This window comes from Crocuta crocuta, unplaced genomic scaffold, assembly GCF_008692635.1.
Source record: "Crocuta crocuta isolate KB4526 unplaced genomic scaffold, BGI_CrCroc_1.0 scaffold72, whole genome shotgun sequence".
Classification (NCBI taxonomy): Eukaryota; Metazoa; Chordata; class Mammalia; order Carnivora; family Hyaenidae; genus Crocuta; species Crocuta crocuta.
Genome location: NW_027529427.1, coordinates 6,555,572 through 6,572,906, shown reverse-complemented (window position 1 = coordinate 6,572,906; position 17,335 = coordinate 6,555,572). Strand labels below are relative to the sequence as shown.

Genomic DNA, 17,335 nt, shown 5'->3' with positions numbered 1-17,335 from the left:
ATAATACCATTTTAATTCCTCCAGATTTGGCATATATACTTTTTAGTTACTTAGTGGTTCTGAGAATTATAATATGCATTGTATTTATTTATAAAAGTTTATTTCTGAGAGAGAGAGTGCATGCATGTTTGCATGGAAAAGGCAGAAAGAGAGGGAAAGAGAGAATCCTAAGCAGCATATGTGCTGTTGGTGCAGAGCCCTACTTGGGGCTCGATTTCATGAACCATGAGATCATGACTTGAGTCAAGAAGGGTCAGGCACTTAATCAACTGAGCCACCCTGGTGCTCCTTTTTGCCCCTTTTTATCTTTTTAAATTGTCTTTATACAGCCTACTTTATGTTAATATTGATTTAATTCTGGTGACTATAGCAACTTTTTTCTTCATTTCCCACTGTATTGTTGTACGTTGTGTCTCCATGGTAAATAAACACAACAGCACAGCAATATATTTATTACTTTAAATCATCTCACTTTTCTAAAAAAATTAAAAATACACATGTACTCTTTTACATGTTTACTCACAAATACATCATTTCTGATGCTCTTCATTTATTCCTATGGGATCCAAGTTACATTTTGGGAGTCGTTTTCTTTCAGCCTAGAAGACTGCTTTTATTTGTAGTATGGGTCTGCTAAGGAATGAATTCTTTCAGTCTTTGCTTATCTGGGAATGTTTTTATTCAGCCTTTTAGTCTTTCAATAGTAAATGCTTCTCAGTTTTTTGTCTTGTTCTGTTGTTTGCCTTTAGTTGATTTCTAGTGACTTAGAAATGGTTGTTTTGATATTTTTGTCCAGATTTATCTTTGTTTTCTTGTGGAGGGGAATTGCCCAACCTCTTTATATTACCACTGCTGGAAATGCTTTACAGTTGAAAGTCTCCCTCCTACCCAGATCTCCAGTGTAACAGAGGAAGACACTATTTCATCTTCTAGCCATTCTTCAGATACAGTGTGTCTATGCAAGCATTTATATATCACACATGCAGTATTCCATATTCTTTTTTAAACAGAAATGGAGTATACTGCTTACATGGTCTTACCCTTTTTTGTTTTTTGTTTTTGGGCCTTTAAGCCCTGTCCAATCTGTCCTAATTCATTATAGCATTACCTTCGCAGTTTGTTCATGGTATAATCTCATTGGATATTATGCCAACCAATATCTGAGCACTTAATATGTGCTGAATGAAGTTTTCATTTGTCTCATTTATTTATTTATCTGTTTACAAATAGTTTATTGTCAGGTTGGTTTCCATATAACACCCAGTGGTCATCCCCACACATTTGTTTTATTTATGATCAAAAGTAATAATCTTTCAGCTTTCTTATATTTTAGCCTTGTTTTTGTGTTTTTCCTTCTGCATAGGCAGAGTACAGGTTGGGATAATCAGGTTAGGATAATATAGATTAGAGAATACACATTGGTTTACCAAGGGAGAAAGAGAATGATTACAATAGATGGAGAACATAGATAATATACAGATGGTTTTATCAGTATCACTGAAATTAATCTGATTTGTTTATACCCAATTCAATAATAGCATACTATTATTGGGAAGAGACTTCATTATATAGCTCTTGTCTTTTTCTGATTTTTGTTTCTATTCTGAATTTTCAAGTTGTTCCTTAACAGATATTTATATCTTCTAATCTGAATCTTAGAAACAGGGTCACAGAGTTTTTAAAAATTATTTTAAGTGTCAAACTTAAACAATTAATATTAATAATATAAATATTCTTTTCCATGTTTGAGTTTTAAATGACTATTTATTTCTGCTTTTCCTCAATTCACCTTCATAAATTGGAGAAATGCTGGGCTATAACCAACCATAGTGTGAAGAGACAGGTGATACAACCTTTTTTCTAGACTGGATCATGGATTTGCTATTTGTTTTGTAAGCAGTAATGTTTTTTACAGGATACTTTTTTTGTGTTTAAAGATAGAATGAGAGGACTTCTTTATTACAAAAGGATTTTAAGGACTAATTAGACAATTTGTGTAAAACCTTCAGACTTTTTATACTATATCAGTTACTGTAAAGTTACTGTATTAAAATATAAAGTAGTAGATAACTACCAGCTTTTCACCAGACATTGTACATTTATGTTGAGCTTCTGTATGAATTAGCTCTTGGTATCTGATAGCATATTTCTCTGGTATCGTAGTTGACTAGAGAAGTACTTCTGAAGTTAATATATTGCCTTACAAATACTGTGTGCTCCATCAACAGGGCTTCTGAGGAATAAAAATAGGCATAGCACTTGAAACCTTGGGAACATTTTTTTCTTTGTGTCTTTCTTCTATATTAAATCATTGACTAAATCCTGTTCATTTTTCATTATTTTCTGTAGGACTGGCTTCTTTTCATCCCCACTACTACTGTCTTTGTGTAGGTCCTGTCACGTCAATTTGGGATGATTGTCATAGTCTTAGACAGTGACCACTTGTGTTTGGAGTTCCCAAAGCCATTTCTAGGTTCATTGATTTTCTGGGAGGACTCATGGTTATGATTTACCATAGTCAGAATCAACAGAGGGAAAAGATACCTGGTCCAAGTCCAGAGAGAACTAGGTAGAAGCTTCCAAGAGTCCTCCCTGATGGAGTTACACAGAACGCGCTAATATCAAATTGATAACATGTAGGAAGTATTGCCTACCAGGAAAGCTCATTAGAGACCCAATGCTCAGAGTTTTTATTGGAGGCTGGTGACATAGGCATCTTCTGCTTAACACCTACTATAAAAATCCCAGACTCCCAGAAGGAAAACAAGTGTATATTAACCACATTGTATGGTCTAGTCATCATGAATCACTGTTTTTATTAGTGTAGGGAGCTGTTTGTCATGTAAGTTTCTATATATCAGCCAAGAGAACTTTAAGCAGGCTTTTTGAAGAATAGCAGTCTTAGGCCTGTTACGCTAACCAGATATTCTGCTTACTGCTTGTCTCTGCAGTCTTTTTTAATATATTGCTTTTACTTAAAATGTTAAGGTTGAGAGGTCTTTGCGGGTTCATTATACAGTTTTGTCTACTTTTGTTTATGTCTGAAATTTTCCATAAACGAAAGTTTAAAAATATTTAAGACACTATGTGTATATTATTTCATTTTTCAGATCTGTTTTATTTCTCATCTGAATATACAATAAAAGCCAAGCTTCTTAAGGTTAAAGGTCCATTCTTCTTTTCTAGTTTTATTTCCTATATTTCCGAGTATGACTGTATCATTCTTCCCCTCCACCAGTCAGGATGGTGTGTATTCTGTCTCTCATTCACTGTCAAATCTTATCTATTTTTCTAAGCTTTACTCAGCTTCTTTTTCTGTAAAGTTTTCTTAATGATGCAAACCCATGCTAATTACTACTGTCCTCTGAAAAACTAAAGAATTTACTCTCATATCTGTGTTTGCAGTTTAATATATATACCGTTGTCTTGAAACTTTTTGTATGTAGTTCTTCTGTCTTCAACTAGATTCGTTATGTTTTCAGACAACCAGCTGACCAACCAACAAACATATTGACTAGTATTTTTTGAAAACCCTTTTTAAAAAAAGTCTTATTGAGGGTACAAACCATATTTCTTTACTCTTCCTCAGTGGAACTCCTACTTAAACCTATGTTGGACTTTCTTCTTTTGTCCTCTGTGACTCTTAACTACATGTTTATAGTTTCCATTTTTTTGTGCTGCATTATGGATGATATTCTCAAATCTGACTTCTAGTTGACATATTCTGTCTTCAGCTTTGTCGTTCACTGTTAAACGTCTTTGACGGTTTTAATTTTTTAGCTTTGTATTATGGAAAGGACATATAATGATGAACTTCCCTCATTCCCTCGGTACCTGGCATCCACATTCAGCATTTATCGACCACCTAATAGAAGGCAGCTGGATTCACTTATCTCTTTGTGCATTCAGTCTGTTGTCAGTCTTTTGTGATGTCACATATGTATCCTCTGTAAGAATGAGATTAAAAATGCAAAATAACATCTTATAATTATTATGAAAATAGTTTGACTTTGCATAGTCCCTGAAATAGTCTTGGGTTCCCTAGACCCCACTTTGAGAACTGCTCCCCATAAGGATGATAAGTTCTTTAAGCTTTCCTTCATATGGCTTTAGGGTAGGCTTTTGAACCTCAGTGTCCAGTCCTTATATCCAGAGAAGTCTCTGAAAATTCAGACAGTAGCTTTCCTTTTTCATTCTGCCTTTCTTTCCTTTTTTTTTTTTTTTGTTTCTGGAAACTGGAAATTCTTTTTTCTTTTGAATTCAATATCTATGAAACAAGTGTTTTTATTATTGTTATACTTTATCAGTATTTCTAGGTACACTTGTAGTGGGGGTGGTAATGGTGACTTTCTTCATCATCTTAGTCTTTGGTGTTGGCATAAATGCAAGGTTATGTATCTGAGTATTTTTTTGTCTTCACAGTGTCTAGCACCATGCTATAAATATAGTGGTAAACATTTTGGGAAGTTATACTACTGGGGATAAAATAGAAATATAATTAATACTGACCTATTAAAATGAGTCTCACATAATTTTGTAGTAATGTATTTGAGGGAGGAGTAGTAAATAAATTGTTTACATGCTTCACAATAAATCAGAGGTGTCTGAAATAATTAAAGGGAAATCTAAATACCACCTAGACAGGAGATAGGATTAAATAGGTATAGGAGTTACATGTTGCAGAGAGCAAAGAGCACAGTTTCTATGGACTAGATTATTATAAGTGTTATATACAATTTTTACCTTATTTTAAAAGACTCCCTTGACATTTCTATTGGGCACTTGTCATTTCTGATCTTTCATTTACATCTTTTTTTTTCTTTATAGGAATATGCGCTTTCTGGTTGGAATTTGAATAATATGCCTGTCCTAGAGCAGTCTGTTCTTGCACACATTAATGTAGACATCTCTGGGATGAAGGTGCCATGGCTCTATGTGGGAATGTGTTTTTCTTCTTTCTGCTGGCACATTGAAGATCACTGGAGTTATTCCATCAACTATTTACACTGGTATATATGATCTTTGTTAACATGCTTAGTAATGTTTTTAAAGGTGTAATAGTCTTAGGTGATATATTAGTAAGAGCTGAATTTAAAAGTATTTGCTACCCAACGTAGGATAACATATTGAGAAGTGTAGAGGTCTAAGGGTATATACATCTCAGACACCTTCCCTTTTAAAATCTATGCATGCAGCAGAGCCTAGAGTTTTATTTTTTTATTTTTTATTTTATAACTATTTACTTTTGAGAGAGAGAGTGCGTGCATGAGCAGGGGAGGGGCAGAGAAAGGGAGAGAGAGAATCCCAAGCAGGCTCCCCACTGTTAGCGCAGAGCCTGATGTGGGGCTTGAATTCACCAACTGTGAGATCATGACGTGAGCCTAAGTAGGATGTTTAACCAGATGAACCACCCAGGTGCCCCCAGGGCCTAGAGTTTTAGACCAAAAGATACTTATTTGGTGTACATGAAAATACTTGATATATCTTTTGATATGCAAGGTAGAGTAAAGTATATGTAATTAAGATTTGACTAAACCTTCAGTATTGGAAATTATCGAATGACTTTTTTCTTTTTAATAACATTTTCCCTAAAAATGCCTGTTACATGTGTATTAATTAATTCGTTGGCTGGATTTTTTTGTATCTCCCCCATAGCTTTTATTTACTTGCCCAGTTCCTTATCCATTATTATGATATCAACTAAACGATGTTTTTCTCTCTATTTGGAATATACTATTCAAATCACACTTTGCAGTAGAAAACTATATAGTGATTCTTTATCCTCTGCTTTATCATAGTACTGTGTAATATGATAACTGCTAGTTAAATGTGGCTATTTAAATTAGTTAAGATTAAGTACAATTAAAAATGTACTTCCTCAGTTAGAGGAAACATATTTCAGGTGCTTCATGGTCATCAATGACTAGGGTTCTATGTATTGGTTAGCACAGATATAGAACATTCTTATTATTGCAGTACTGTTAGAGACAGCACTGTGGATTGTATTAGGATTAGGAAGTTCAGCTACTTTATAAATATACTATGACCCATTAAATCCCTTTCCTAGGAGTACAATTAAGTATTATAAATGAACTAAAGTCCACTAAAGTCTGGTGCATTAGTGATGCCAGTTTGATTCTTAGATTTGTAGATGGAATTCTTCAAGGTTTCAACAGTTTCTAGTCTTGCCTTATTTTGTTGGATAGTAAATCAACTTAATGAAGTTATGTAAAAGTATTCTAGAGAGTCAAAGTCTAGACTTTGACTTTGGTCATTATGGGAGTAATTTTAATGTCCAGTGGACTTGTAATCAAGGTAACATGTTAGTATCCTTTGTAATGATGCTTTTTTTTCATAGAGGGTCTTTCCTATTTGAAATACTATTCATTGATCCACCTTAAAGAGTTCGTGTGCTTTGAGTTGCTTTTCTAATAGTAGTGATAAGTATGTATCTACCTATTTGTATACTCTGGCTTTACCTCCTATTATGAAAAATAGCACAGATTTATGAGTTGTTTTGCCAGGATTCAGGGCATATAATCTATGTCATGGAGCAAAACAAAATTAATTATAAATTAGTGGATTCACATGAGAGACCCTGGCCTCCCTGGTACCATGGTCACCTGGCTGAACAGTTACTTCTTTTGCTAGGGGGGAGCCAAAGACATGGTATGGTGTGCCCTCTCATGCTGCAGAGCAACTGGAAGAGGTGATGAGGGAGCTGGCCCCTGAGCTATTTGAATCCCAGCCTGATCTCCTGCATCAGTTAGTCACCATCATGAATCCCAATGTACTGATGGAGCATGGTGTGCCTGTGAGTCTTTTTTTGTCTCCTTTTAGTAGTCTTACTTTAAAGTTATGTTTGCTTTTTATGAGACGGAATCACAACACATCCTTTGTTTTGTAACTGGAAGCAAAAGATCACGTTATCTTCTAGCCAAATTAGAGTTTATATTTTGAAGGGAAGGACATTTCTTTGGTTAAGAAAGAGGTATTTTAAAGTAATAATCATACTTTATAACTACCTATTAAAATACTCTTCTGTTTTCAGTAAGCCATTATGTCCTGGTCTTAACAAAAATCTTGTATTCTTTATTATCCTTATTTAGTCAAAGTATAAGTGTTTTAAGTGATAGTTGTAATAACTAATGCTTATCCTTTGGAGATCATTTTTCATATAAAGATTTCACAGCCTTTTATTATATGCAATAATGAAATATACTATGGATACTTTTTTATTTTTCAACTTAGTTTTGACAGTGATTTTTAAATTTAAGCCACTACTATCTGATAAAGTATAGATTTAATAAGTTTGCTGTATACATTCAAATATTCATCATACCCTTAATGAGAAAGTAGTTTGAGTAGTTTTAGTTTGTCTTTAAAGAGTGAATTTATACTAGAATCTGGGACCTTTTTTTTTTTATTTTTGAGAGAGAGAGACGGGTACAAGCTGGGGAGGGGCAGAGAAAAGAGGGAGACATAGAATCTGAAGCAGCTCCAGGCTCTGAGCTCTCAGTACATAGCCCGATGTGGAGCTCAAACTGTGAGCTGTGAGATCATGACTTGAGCCAAGGTCAGGCACTCAGCTGACTGAGCCACCCATCAGACGTTCAACTGACTGAGCCACCCAGGCACCCCAAATCTGGGACATTTCTAAAGACATAGTATTATCATAAAACTAAGTGAGATTCAGGAAAACTGATTTTGGGGGTATTTCCATATACATATGAACTAATCAGTTAGTTAATTTCCAAAAAATTATCTAAGAATAGGAGGAAGTTCCATCCTTTACCATTATTGACAACACAAGGATAAAAGGAATAAAAGAAAAATTCTCTTAATTGAAAAACTGTTATCAAGTTTCAGAAACTAGTAGTTCAGTGAGAGTAACATTTTTTTCTTTGAAAATTTCTTTGATACTTTCTCATTACGAATTATTATAGTTTGTTTCAGGGACTATGTTAAGAAGGTAGGGTTCTGGCTGCTGCTTTAAAAAAATTTTTTTTTAATGTTTATTTGTGAGAGAGAAAGAGAAAGAGACACAGAGCATGGGCAGGGGAGGGGCAGAGAGAGAGAGAGAAGGAGACAGAATCTGAAGCAGGCTCGAGGCTCTGAGCTGTCAGCACAGAGCCCGATGTGGGGCTTGACCCCCTGAACTGTGAGATCATGACCTCAGCTGAAGTCGGATGCTTAACCGACTCAGTCACTCAGGTGCCCCTCAGGCTGCTTTTTAAACCGTGATATTGTCTTCTGATGTGTGTAAATGAATGCTTTACTGTTTTTGAATTTTAGAAAGTGCTTCTGAAAGTGACTGATAAAATCTGTTCCCCTTTTTTCTTTTTCTTTTGTTTTGTTTTGTATCCCTGTTCCCACTTTGCATTTAGGTGTACAGGACCAATCAGTGTGCTGGCGAGTTTGTTGTGACGTTTCCTCGTGCCTATCATTCTGGATTTAACCAGGGCTACAACTTTGCTGAAGCTGTGAACTTCTGTACTGCTGACTGGGTCTGTTGTATAGCAAGTAGCTGTTGTACGTCTACTAACACCCCTGGAAAGTGCATCTTAGTTGCCATATTTGCTTGGCTGGGGAGGGGAGGATTCATGAATATTTCAGTAGAGACTCGAGTGACTGTTGTAATTTAGAAAGTTCAGTTACAGTTTCTGTTACAGTTATTATTTGGAAGATTTTATAGTTCTTTACTTATTATCCGTTCATTATTTTCCCCATTCTGTTTGAATTTTAAATGAACAATTGATATTTTTTGAATCTTTTCTGAGAGAATATGGTTCTTCTAGTCTTTGCTTTCTCTGAGCAACTTAGGATTTTATAATGACAACCAGAATTTTTTTTTAACCAGATTTTTAAAAAAATGTTTATTTTAGAGGCAGATAGTGCATGTGCACTCGAGAGCCAGGGAGGGGCAGAGAGAGAGAGAGAGAGAGACAGAGGATCCTAAGCGGGCTCCATGTTGATAGCAGAGAGCCCAATGTGGGGATTGAACTCATGAAATGCAAGATCATGACCTGAGCTGGAGTCAGAGGCTTAACCGTCTGAGCCACCCAGGTGCCCCTACAACCTGATATTTTTAAGAATTAATTTTACCAGGGCACCTGGATGGCTCAGTTGGTTAACCGTCCAACTTTGGCTCAGATCGTGGTGTTGCAGTCCGTGAGTTCGAGCCCTGCATCAGGCTCTGTGCTGACAGCTCAGAGCCTAGAGCCTTCTTCAGATTCTGTATCTCCCTCTTTCTTCCCCTCCCCCGTTTGCACTCTGTTTCTCTTTCTCAGAAGTAAATAAACATTAAAAAAATTAAAAATAAAAGAATTTTACCCATATTTGCAAGTGTTTAGCTCAGATTTTTAAAATATCCCTTTACTATTTTCCTTTTTATAGATAGTTGATTCTTATTCTTCCTGCCATTTTGTAGTTATATTCCTTTTAAAAAATTTATTTTAAAGAGTTACAGTAATATTGAGATCTCTGTGGATATACATTTGTTTAAATGATAATGCTAGTGATTGCTCTTCCACTTTTTTGTATGAGGTAGATATCAAAAAGTAATTAGATATGATTATGTCATGTTGGTTGGGAAAAGACTGCAAATTTATGATATACTCTTTGACTTTGACTTTATTTTTTCTTTAGTGATGCCTTTTGTCTCCTTTAATCTTTTGTGGATATATATATGTGTGTGTGTGTGTGTGTGTGTGTGTGTGTATTATGTATATATAAGTAATCTTAAAAATTTTTTTTAATGTTTGTTTATTTTTGAGGTAGACTATGAGGGGGAGGGGCAGAGAGAGAGGGAGACACAGAATCCAAAGCAGACTCAAGGCTCTGAGCTGTCAGCACAGAGCCTGACATGGGGCTTGAACCCACAGACTGCAAGATCATGACCTGAGCCAGAGTCTGAAGTTCAACCAACTGAGCCACCCAGGCACCCTTAAAGTAATTTTTTTTTTCAAGCACGGATGTTTTTATTCATTCAGTGGATGTTTACAGAACCCTGAACAACAGGGGCCCAGTAGTGGACAAGGTCTTTGTCTTCACAGACAGGGATACACAAAGGACTCAGACAAAGCCCAAGGGATTGAGAAAAAAATGCAAGTGTGTGGTGTACCTTCTGCATGTGCAGGACATGCGTGTTCTGGAATGGAGACTAAGTGAGGTGGATGGGCGATTTTAATAAGATAGCTCCAAATGCCTTTCTAGGGAGGGGACATTTACCATTAAATGGTTGGCAGGATGAGAATAAAGGCTGTAGGGAGTTTCGTGAGTAATCTTTTTTTTTAATGTTTATGTATTTTGAGAAAGAGGGAGTGGATGCATGTGCACTGGCTGGGAGGAGCAGAGAGAGAGTGAGGGAACGAGAGAATCTCAAGCAGGCTCTGCACTGACAGTGCAGAGCCCATCACAGAACTCCATGTTAACAGTAAATAAGATCATGACCTGAGCTGAAATCAAGAGTCAATGCTTAACTGACTGAGCCACCCCTTGAGGCCCTGAGGCGCCCCTTGAACTGTGATTCCTGTGATTGTCTTCTACCTTTCTTAAAATGGAGGCGATTTCTAAAAGGTTCTTAAAGGTCCATTTTTAAATGTTTTCTCCTTTATATCTTAGTTTTCAAATATAAACTAAAACCTATTTAAATCACCCAAGTTTTTCCAGTGTACAGGATACAAGTCAGGGGAGATGGAAAGAGAGAGAGAAAAGGAGAGAAGGGTGAAATGGGGGGAGAGCTTGTGTGTTNCTTTTTTTTTTTTTTTTTTTTACAAGTTGAGGGCTTGTGGCAACCCTGTGTCAAGCAAGTCTCTTGGTGTCATTTTTCCAAATATGACAGTAGTATATTTAGTGTGCAATAGCATTATGTCTAAATGCTATTGTCTAAATGCTAAAAAAAGAAACCCAACTTTTTAAAAAAAATTTTTTAAATGTTTTTAGGGGCGCCTGGGTGGCTCAGTTGGTTAAGCGTCCCGATTTCAGCTCAGGTCATGATCTCATGGTTCGTGGGTTCGAGCCCCACATCGGGCTCTGTGCTGACAGCTAGCTCAAGGAGCCTGGAGCCTGCTTCAGATTCTGTGTTTCCTTCTCTCTCTGACCCTCCCCTGCTCATGCTGTCTCTCTGTCTCTCTCAAAAATAAATAAAATATAAAAAAAATGTTTTTAATTTATTTCTGAGAGAGAGAGCGTGAGCAGGGGGAAGGTCAGAGAGAGAGGGAGATATAGAATCTGAAGCAGGCTGCAGGCTCTGAGCTAGCTGTCAGCACAGAGCCCGATGCGGGGCTCAAACCCACAAACCGTGAGATCATGACCTGAGCTGAAGCCGGACGCTTAACTGACTGACCCACCCAGGCTTCCCAAACCTAACTTTTATATACACTGGAAAACCAAAAACTGCACCTGACTCACTTTATTATGGTATTTATGTATTTATCTTGGTGGTCAGGGACCCACAGTGCCTCCAAGGAATGCCTGTATAGTGAAACTGGTATCTCAGTTTGGCTTAGAGCTTGATGGTTAAAGGAATTTTCAGTATGTATCTTAAAGAAGGTATCTGATGATTTATGAAAACTGATCATTTCACTTAGGGGGAATAACAATCTCACAACTTTGCTTTGAATTCTCTTTAGGTCAGACTGCTTTTATTTCTTTATTTTTAAGTTATTTATTTATTAAAAAGATTTTTTTAAATGTTTATTTTTGAGAGAGAGAGAGAGCGAGCGAGAGCGTGAGCGGGGAGGAGCAGAGAGAGATGAATAATCCGAAGAAGGCTTCAGGCTCTGAGCTGTCAGCACAAAGCTCAATGCAGGGCTTGAACTCATGAGCCCATGAAATCATGACCTGAGCTGAAGTCAGACACTTAATGAGTCACCCAGGCACCCCTAAGTTGTTTATTTTGAGAAAGAGAGAGAGGGAGAGAGAGAATCCCAAGCAGGCTCCATGCTGTCAACACAGCCTGACCTGGGGCTTGATCCCACAAACTGTGAGATCATGACTTAGCTGAAATCAGGAGTCGGACACTTTACTGACTTAGCCACTCAGGCACCCTAGACTGACTGTTTTTAAAATAATTTTTAGATGATAAAATGTAAATCATCTTTTCTTTGATTCTTACAAAAAATTAAGTCAGTCAGTGTGAATTGCTAAAGTAGTGCTTTTTTCCTCCCCTTTTCTTTCTTTTTTCTAAAACTTCTTTTTTTTTTTTTTTTTTACAAATAGTTTATTGTCAAATTAGTTTCCACATAACACTCAGTGCTCATCCCCACAAGTGTCCTCCTCCATGCCCATCCCCCCTCCCCCCACATCCATCAGTCCTCAGTTTTTGTCAGCATTCAAGAGTCTCTCATGGTTTGCCTCTCTCCCTTTCCCCCACCATTTCCTCCCTTCTTCTCCCCCTTGTTCCTCCGTCAAGTTCCTCCTAATCCTCCTATACGTGCGAACATATATTTGTCCTTCTCTGCCTTCTTTTTTCTAAAACTTCTAATACCACCTCTGTTTTTGTTCTTTGGAAACTTCTGTGCTGAATATGTCCACTTAACCTTTTATAATCTGAATGTTTTTTCTTTTTTCTTTAAAGGCAATTTATGTTAGACCAATCTAAAAGAGTTTGCTACTTCATTTAAATATCAGGAAACTTGTACTTCTGGTACATAATGAGTAAAAAGTCAATAGCTTAGGGTAGAGGCTTAGCATCTCATAGTATGGAAATTTTCTATGGGAAGGCCTTTGAAATTCCTGCTGGTCCAGAAAGATTTAATATTTATAGTTACCTCTTATTTTCAAATGGAGTTGGGTATTCTGCCTTCTTTATAATAAAAGAGAGGATCTATAGGCTAAATAGTGGTTTTGTTCTGGAATATGTCATAAGCAAGTAAGTTAATTTGAGAATCTTGTCTTATTAATAGTTGCCCATTGGACGTCAGTGTGTCAATCATTACCGACGGCTAAGGCGCCATTGTGTCTTTTCACATGAAGAACTCATTTTCAAGATGGCAGCAGATCCAGAATGCTTAGACGTGGGCCTGGCTGCCATGGTGTGCAAAGAATTGACTCTCATGACCGAAGAAGAGACAAGATTAAGGGAGTCTGTTGTACAAATGGTGAGTTTGCTTGGCACATTTCCTGTATTTGATACTGCTCATGGAATATACTAAAAATGGAACATGTAGAAAGAATCCATTTTCATTTTTGATTCCTTAAGAAATTAAACACAAAAATCACAAGTTTGGAGAAGGTATGTTTTTACTTGCCATTTTGGGTTCTTCAAACTGAAAAGTTTTAGGAATCTTTAAAAAAATGTTTTTTTAATGTTTATTTTTGAGAGAGCATGAGTGGGGGAGGGGCAGAGAGAGAGAAGAGGGAGACACAGAACCCCAGGCAGGCTCCAGGCTCTGAGCTGTCAGCACAGAGCCTGATGCGAGTCTTGAATTTACGAACCACAAGATCATGACCTGAGCTGAAGTTGGACGCTCAATCGACTGAGCCACCCAGGCGCCCCATGGAATGTTTATGTTATTTCTAGATTTAAAAAAATAGTATCCTATCAGGTAGAATTTCTTTAAAAAAGAGTCTTCTACATGTAGTATTATTTCTTAAATAATAAAGTTCACATCCTTTTTTTTTTCCTCTGGGCTTTGAAATTGAATAAAAGTTGTGTTTCTGGTGATTCCAACTGTCAGAGTGAATTGATTTGTTTTATTTTTTTCCCTCTTTCTAAGCAACTTAATGAGTAGGAAGTACTGAATGACCAAATGTTGGGATTTTTTTTTTCCTGGTTTGGAAGCCAGTTGAATTTTTTTTTCTTTAACGTGTATTTTTGAGAGAGAGAGAGAGAGCCAGAGCATAAGTGGGGAAGGAGCAGAGAGGGAGATACAGAAACTGAAGCAGGCTCCAGGCTCTGAGCTCTGAGCGAGCGTGACACAGGGCTTGAACTCATGAACTGTGAGATAATGACCTGAGCCGAAGTAGGACACTTAACTTGACTGAGCCACCCAGGTGCCTCGCCAGTTGAATTTTTGATGGAGTTTCCTCATAATGGTGGTGGCTGGGCAGAGGGTGGCCAGACCACCCCCCCAGCAAGTGTTAGGATTTTGAATGCTTAGAATAAATTGAACCTTTTGTTTTTTGATAATTTGATTTTTTAGTTCCTTTATTTATTTTGAGAGAGAGCAAGTGGGGAAGGGGCAGAGAGAAAGGAAGTGAGAGAGAAACTCAAGCAGCCTCTGCACTGTCAGCACAGAGCCCAGTGTGGGGCTTGAACTTATGAACCATGAGCTCATTACCTAAGCTAAAGTCAGATGCTTAATTGACTGAGCAACCCAGGTGCCTCTATTTTTTAAAAATTCAGCTAACATTTTAATTTGAAATTAAAAACAAAATTACCATTGGGGCACCTGGGTGACTCAGTTGGTGAGGCCTCTGACCGTTAATTTTGGCTCAGGTCATGACATAACGGTTCATGGGATGAAGGCCCGCACCTGGCTTTGCGCTGACAGGATTCTCTGTCTTTCTTTCTCTGTCCTTCCCCTGCTCACGTGTGCTCACATGCATGCTCTCTATCAAAATAAATAAACATTTAAAAAAATTATTTTTAAAATTAACCACTTACATTAGCATCTTCCAAAAACAAAATACTTAGAGGGTTTTTTTTTTTTTTAAGTATTTGTTATTTCTGAGAGAGAGACTGAGTGTGAGCAAGGGAGGGGTAGAGAGAGAGGGAGACACAGAATTTGTGGGCTCTAGGCTCTGAGCTGTCAGCATTAGAGCGTGACATGGGGCTTGAACTCATGAGCCACAAGATCATGACTTGAGCTGAAGTTAGACACTTAACTGACTGAGCCACCTATGAGCCCCAGTTTATTTCTTTTTTTTAAGTTTTTTTTATTTTGAGAGAGAGTCAGTGCAAGTAGGGGAGGGGCAGAGAGAGAGGGAGAAACAGAGAATCCCCAGAGAGCTCCCAGTGGAGAGCCCGAAGCTGGGCTTGAATTCATGAAACTCCGAGATCATGACCTGAGCTGAAACCAAGAGCCAGACACTTAACCAGCTGAGCCACATAGGCACCCCAAACTACTTAGGTTTCTAACAAAACATGTACAGGGAGGAAAACTACAAAACTCTGAAATGCAGAGGTATTCCATGTTTATGGATAGGAAGACTCAGTTTTGTCAAGATGTCAGTTCTTCCCCACTTAATCTATAAATACAGTACAATCCCAATCAAAATCCCAACAAGTTATTTTATGGATAATGCCAAATTGATTCTAAAATTTTTCTGGAGAGATAAAAGACTCATAATAGCCAAATCAATATCGCAGAAGAACAAACTCAGAAGACTAACACTACCTGATTTCAAGACTGACTATAAATTGTACACCTGAAACTAAAGTACACTGTGTGTCAGCTATACTTATAAAACATAAATAAAAATGTTAAACACTTACTGTAAAGCTAGAGTAGTAATAAAGACTGTGTGGTATTTACAAAAGAATAGAAAAATCAACCAATGGAACACAACAGAGAACCCAGAAACAGATTCACATAAATACGGTCAACTCACCTTTCCCAAAGAATAATGGAATTCCTTTCCCCTTGCCTGGTGTCTATCTTTTGAAGTTTCACAGATACTGATTTTTACAGATTGAAAGTCTATGGCAACCTTGCATTGAGCAAGTTTATTGGCCCTATTTTTTAACAGCATTTGCTCATTTCATGTCTCTCTGTGACATGGTAATTTTCATAATATTTCAGACTTTTTCATTTGATTTTATTCCATTTTTTAAATTATGGTATAGTTAATATACAGTATTACATTAGTTTTAGATGTACAATATAGTGATTCAGAAATTCTGTGCGTTAGTCCGGGCTCATCATAAATGTACTCTTAATCCCCTACACTTGTTTCACTGATCCCCCACTCACTTCTCCTCTATAACCAACAGTTATTCTTTAAATTTAATAGAGACTGAGGCATCTAGCTGGCTCAGTGGATGACTTTTGAACTCAGGATCATGAGTTTCAGCCCCATATTGGGTATAGAGCTTACTTAAAAAAAGAAAATGTAATTCCCTTACTAGAGTCTGGATTTTTTTTCTTTATTTTCTTTGTTTTTTCAGTTCCACATATGAATGAAATCAGATGGTATTTATCTTTTTCTGACTGATTTATTTCACTAGCATTATATTCTCTAGATCCATCCATGTTGTTGCAAATGGTAGTTTTTCTTTATTTTTAATGGCTGAATAATATTCCATTGTGTGTGTATACCACATCTTTATCCATAATTTGGCTATTATAAATAATGCTGTAATAAATGTAATGGTGCATATATATCTTTTCAAATTAGTGTTTTTTCATATTCTTTGGGTAAATACCCAGTAGTGCAATTGCTGGATCACATGGTAATTCTATCTTTAATTTTTTGAGGAACTTCCATACTGTTTTCCACAGTGGCTGCACAGTGGCTGCACTGTTCTTACCAATAGTGCTTGAGGGTTCCTTTTTCTCCACATCCATGCCAATGCTTCTATTTTAGCCATTCTGACAGACATGAGACGATATAGCTCATTGTGGTTTTGATTTACATTTCTATGATGAAGTGATGCTAAGTATCTTGTCATGTGTCTGTTAGCAGTCATGTATGTCTTTGGAGAAATGTCTGTTAATGTCTTCTGCCCATTTTTTTTGGTTATTTTTATTTATTTATTTATTTTTTGTGTTTTAGAGAGAGGGACAGAGGGAGAGAATCTTAAACAGGCTTCCATGCTCAGGGTGGAGCTTGATGCAGGGCTTGATCCCACAACCATGGGATCATGACCTGAGTTGAGATCAAGAGTCAGATGCTGAGCCGTCCAGACGCCCCTTCTGTCCATATTTTAATTGGTCAAAAATTTTTTTTATTATTCTTATATTTCTTATAGTCATTTTGATGAGTTATCTTTGATGTTACTGTTGTAAGTGTTCTGGGGTACTACGACCTGTGCCCCTATAATGGTAAATTTAATTGATAAATGTTGTATATGTTCAGCCTCCTCTCCAACTGGCTGTTTCTCCGTTTCTCTTTATTCTTTGAGATACAACGATATTGAAATTAAGCCAAGTAATAGCCATGTTATAGCGGCCTTTTAAGTGCTCAAATGGAAAGAAGAATACACATCTCTCACTTTGGATCAGAAGCTAGAAATTATTAAGCTTAGTGAGGAAGGCATGTGGAAATCCTGCATAGGTCAGAAGCGAGGCTTCTTGTGCCAGTTTGCCAGGAAGTGAATACAAAGGAAAAGTTCTTGAAGCAAATTAAGAGTTCTATTCTAGTGAACACATGAACAGTAAGAAAGCAA

At 36.9% G+C, this 17,335-nt stretch overlaps 1 protein-coding gene across 2 annotated transcripts in view; it reads left to right on the top strand.

Annotated features, from left to right (window-relative positions):
* Nucleotides 1-17,335, top strand: part of KDM5A (lysine demethylase 5A) — a 91,366-nt gene that overhangs the window by 30,162 nt on the left and 43,869 nt on the right. For both annotated transcript variants that reach the window (XR_013333952.1, XM_077759208.1), the window contains exons 11-14: nt 4,828-5,009; nt 6,652-6,814; nt 8,388-8,507; nt 12,909-13,103. Coding sequence is in view for 1 of the 2 variants with exons in the window: in XM_077759208.1 (XP_077615334.1) it covers nt 4,828-5,009; nt 6,652-6,814; nt 8,388-8,507; nt 12,909-13,103 (660 nt within the window). In the remaining variant the exon portion in view is untranslated. The remainder of the gene's footprint in view (nt 1-4,827; nt 5,010-6,651; nt 6,815-8,387; nt 8,508-12,908; nt 13,104-17,335) is intronic.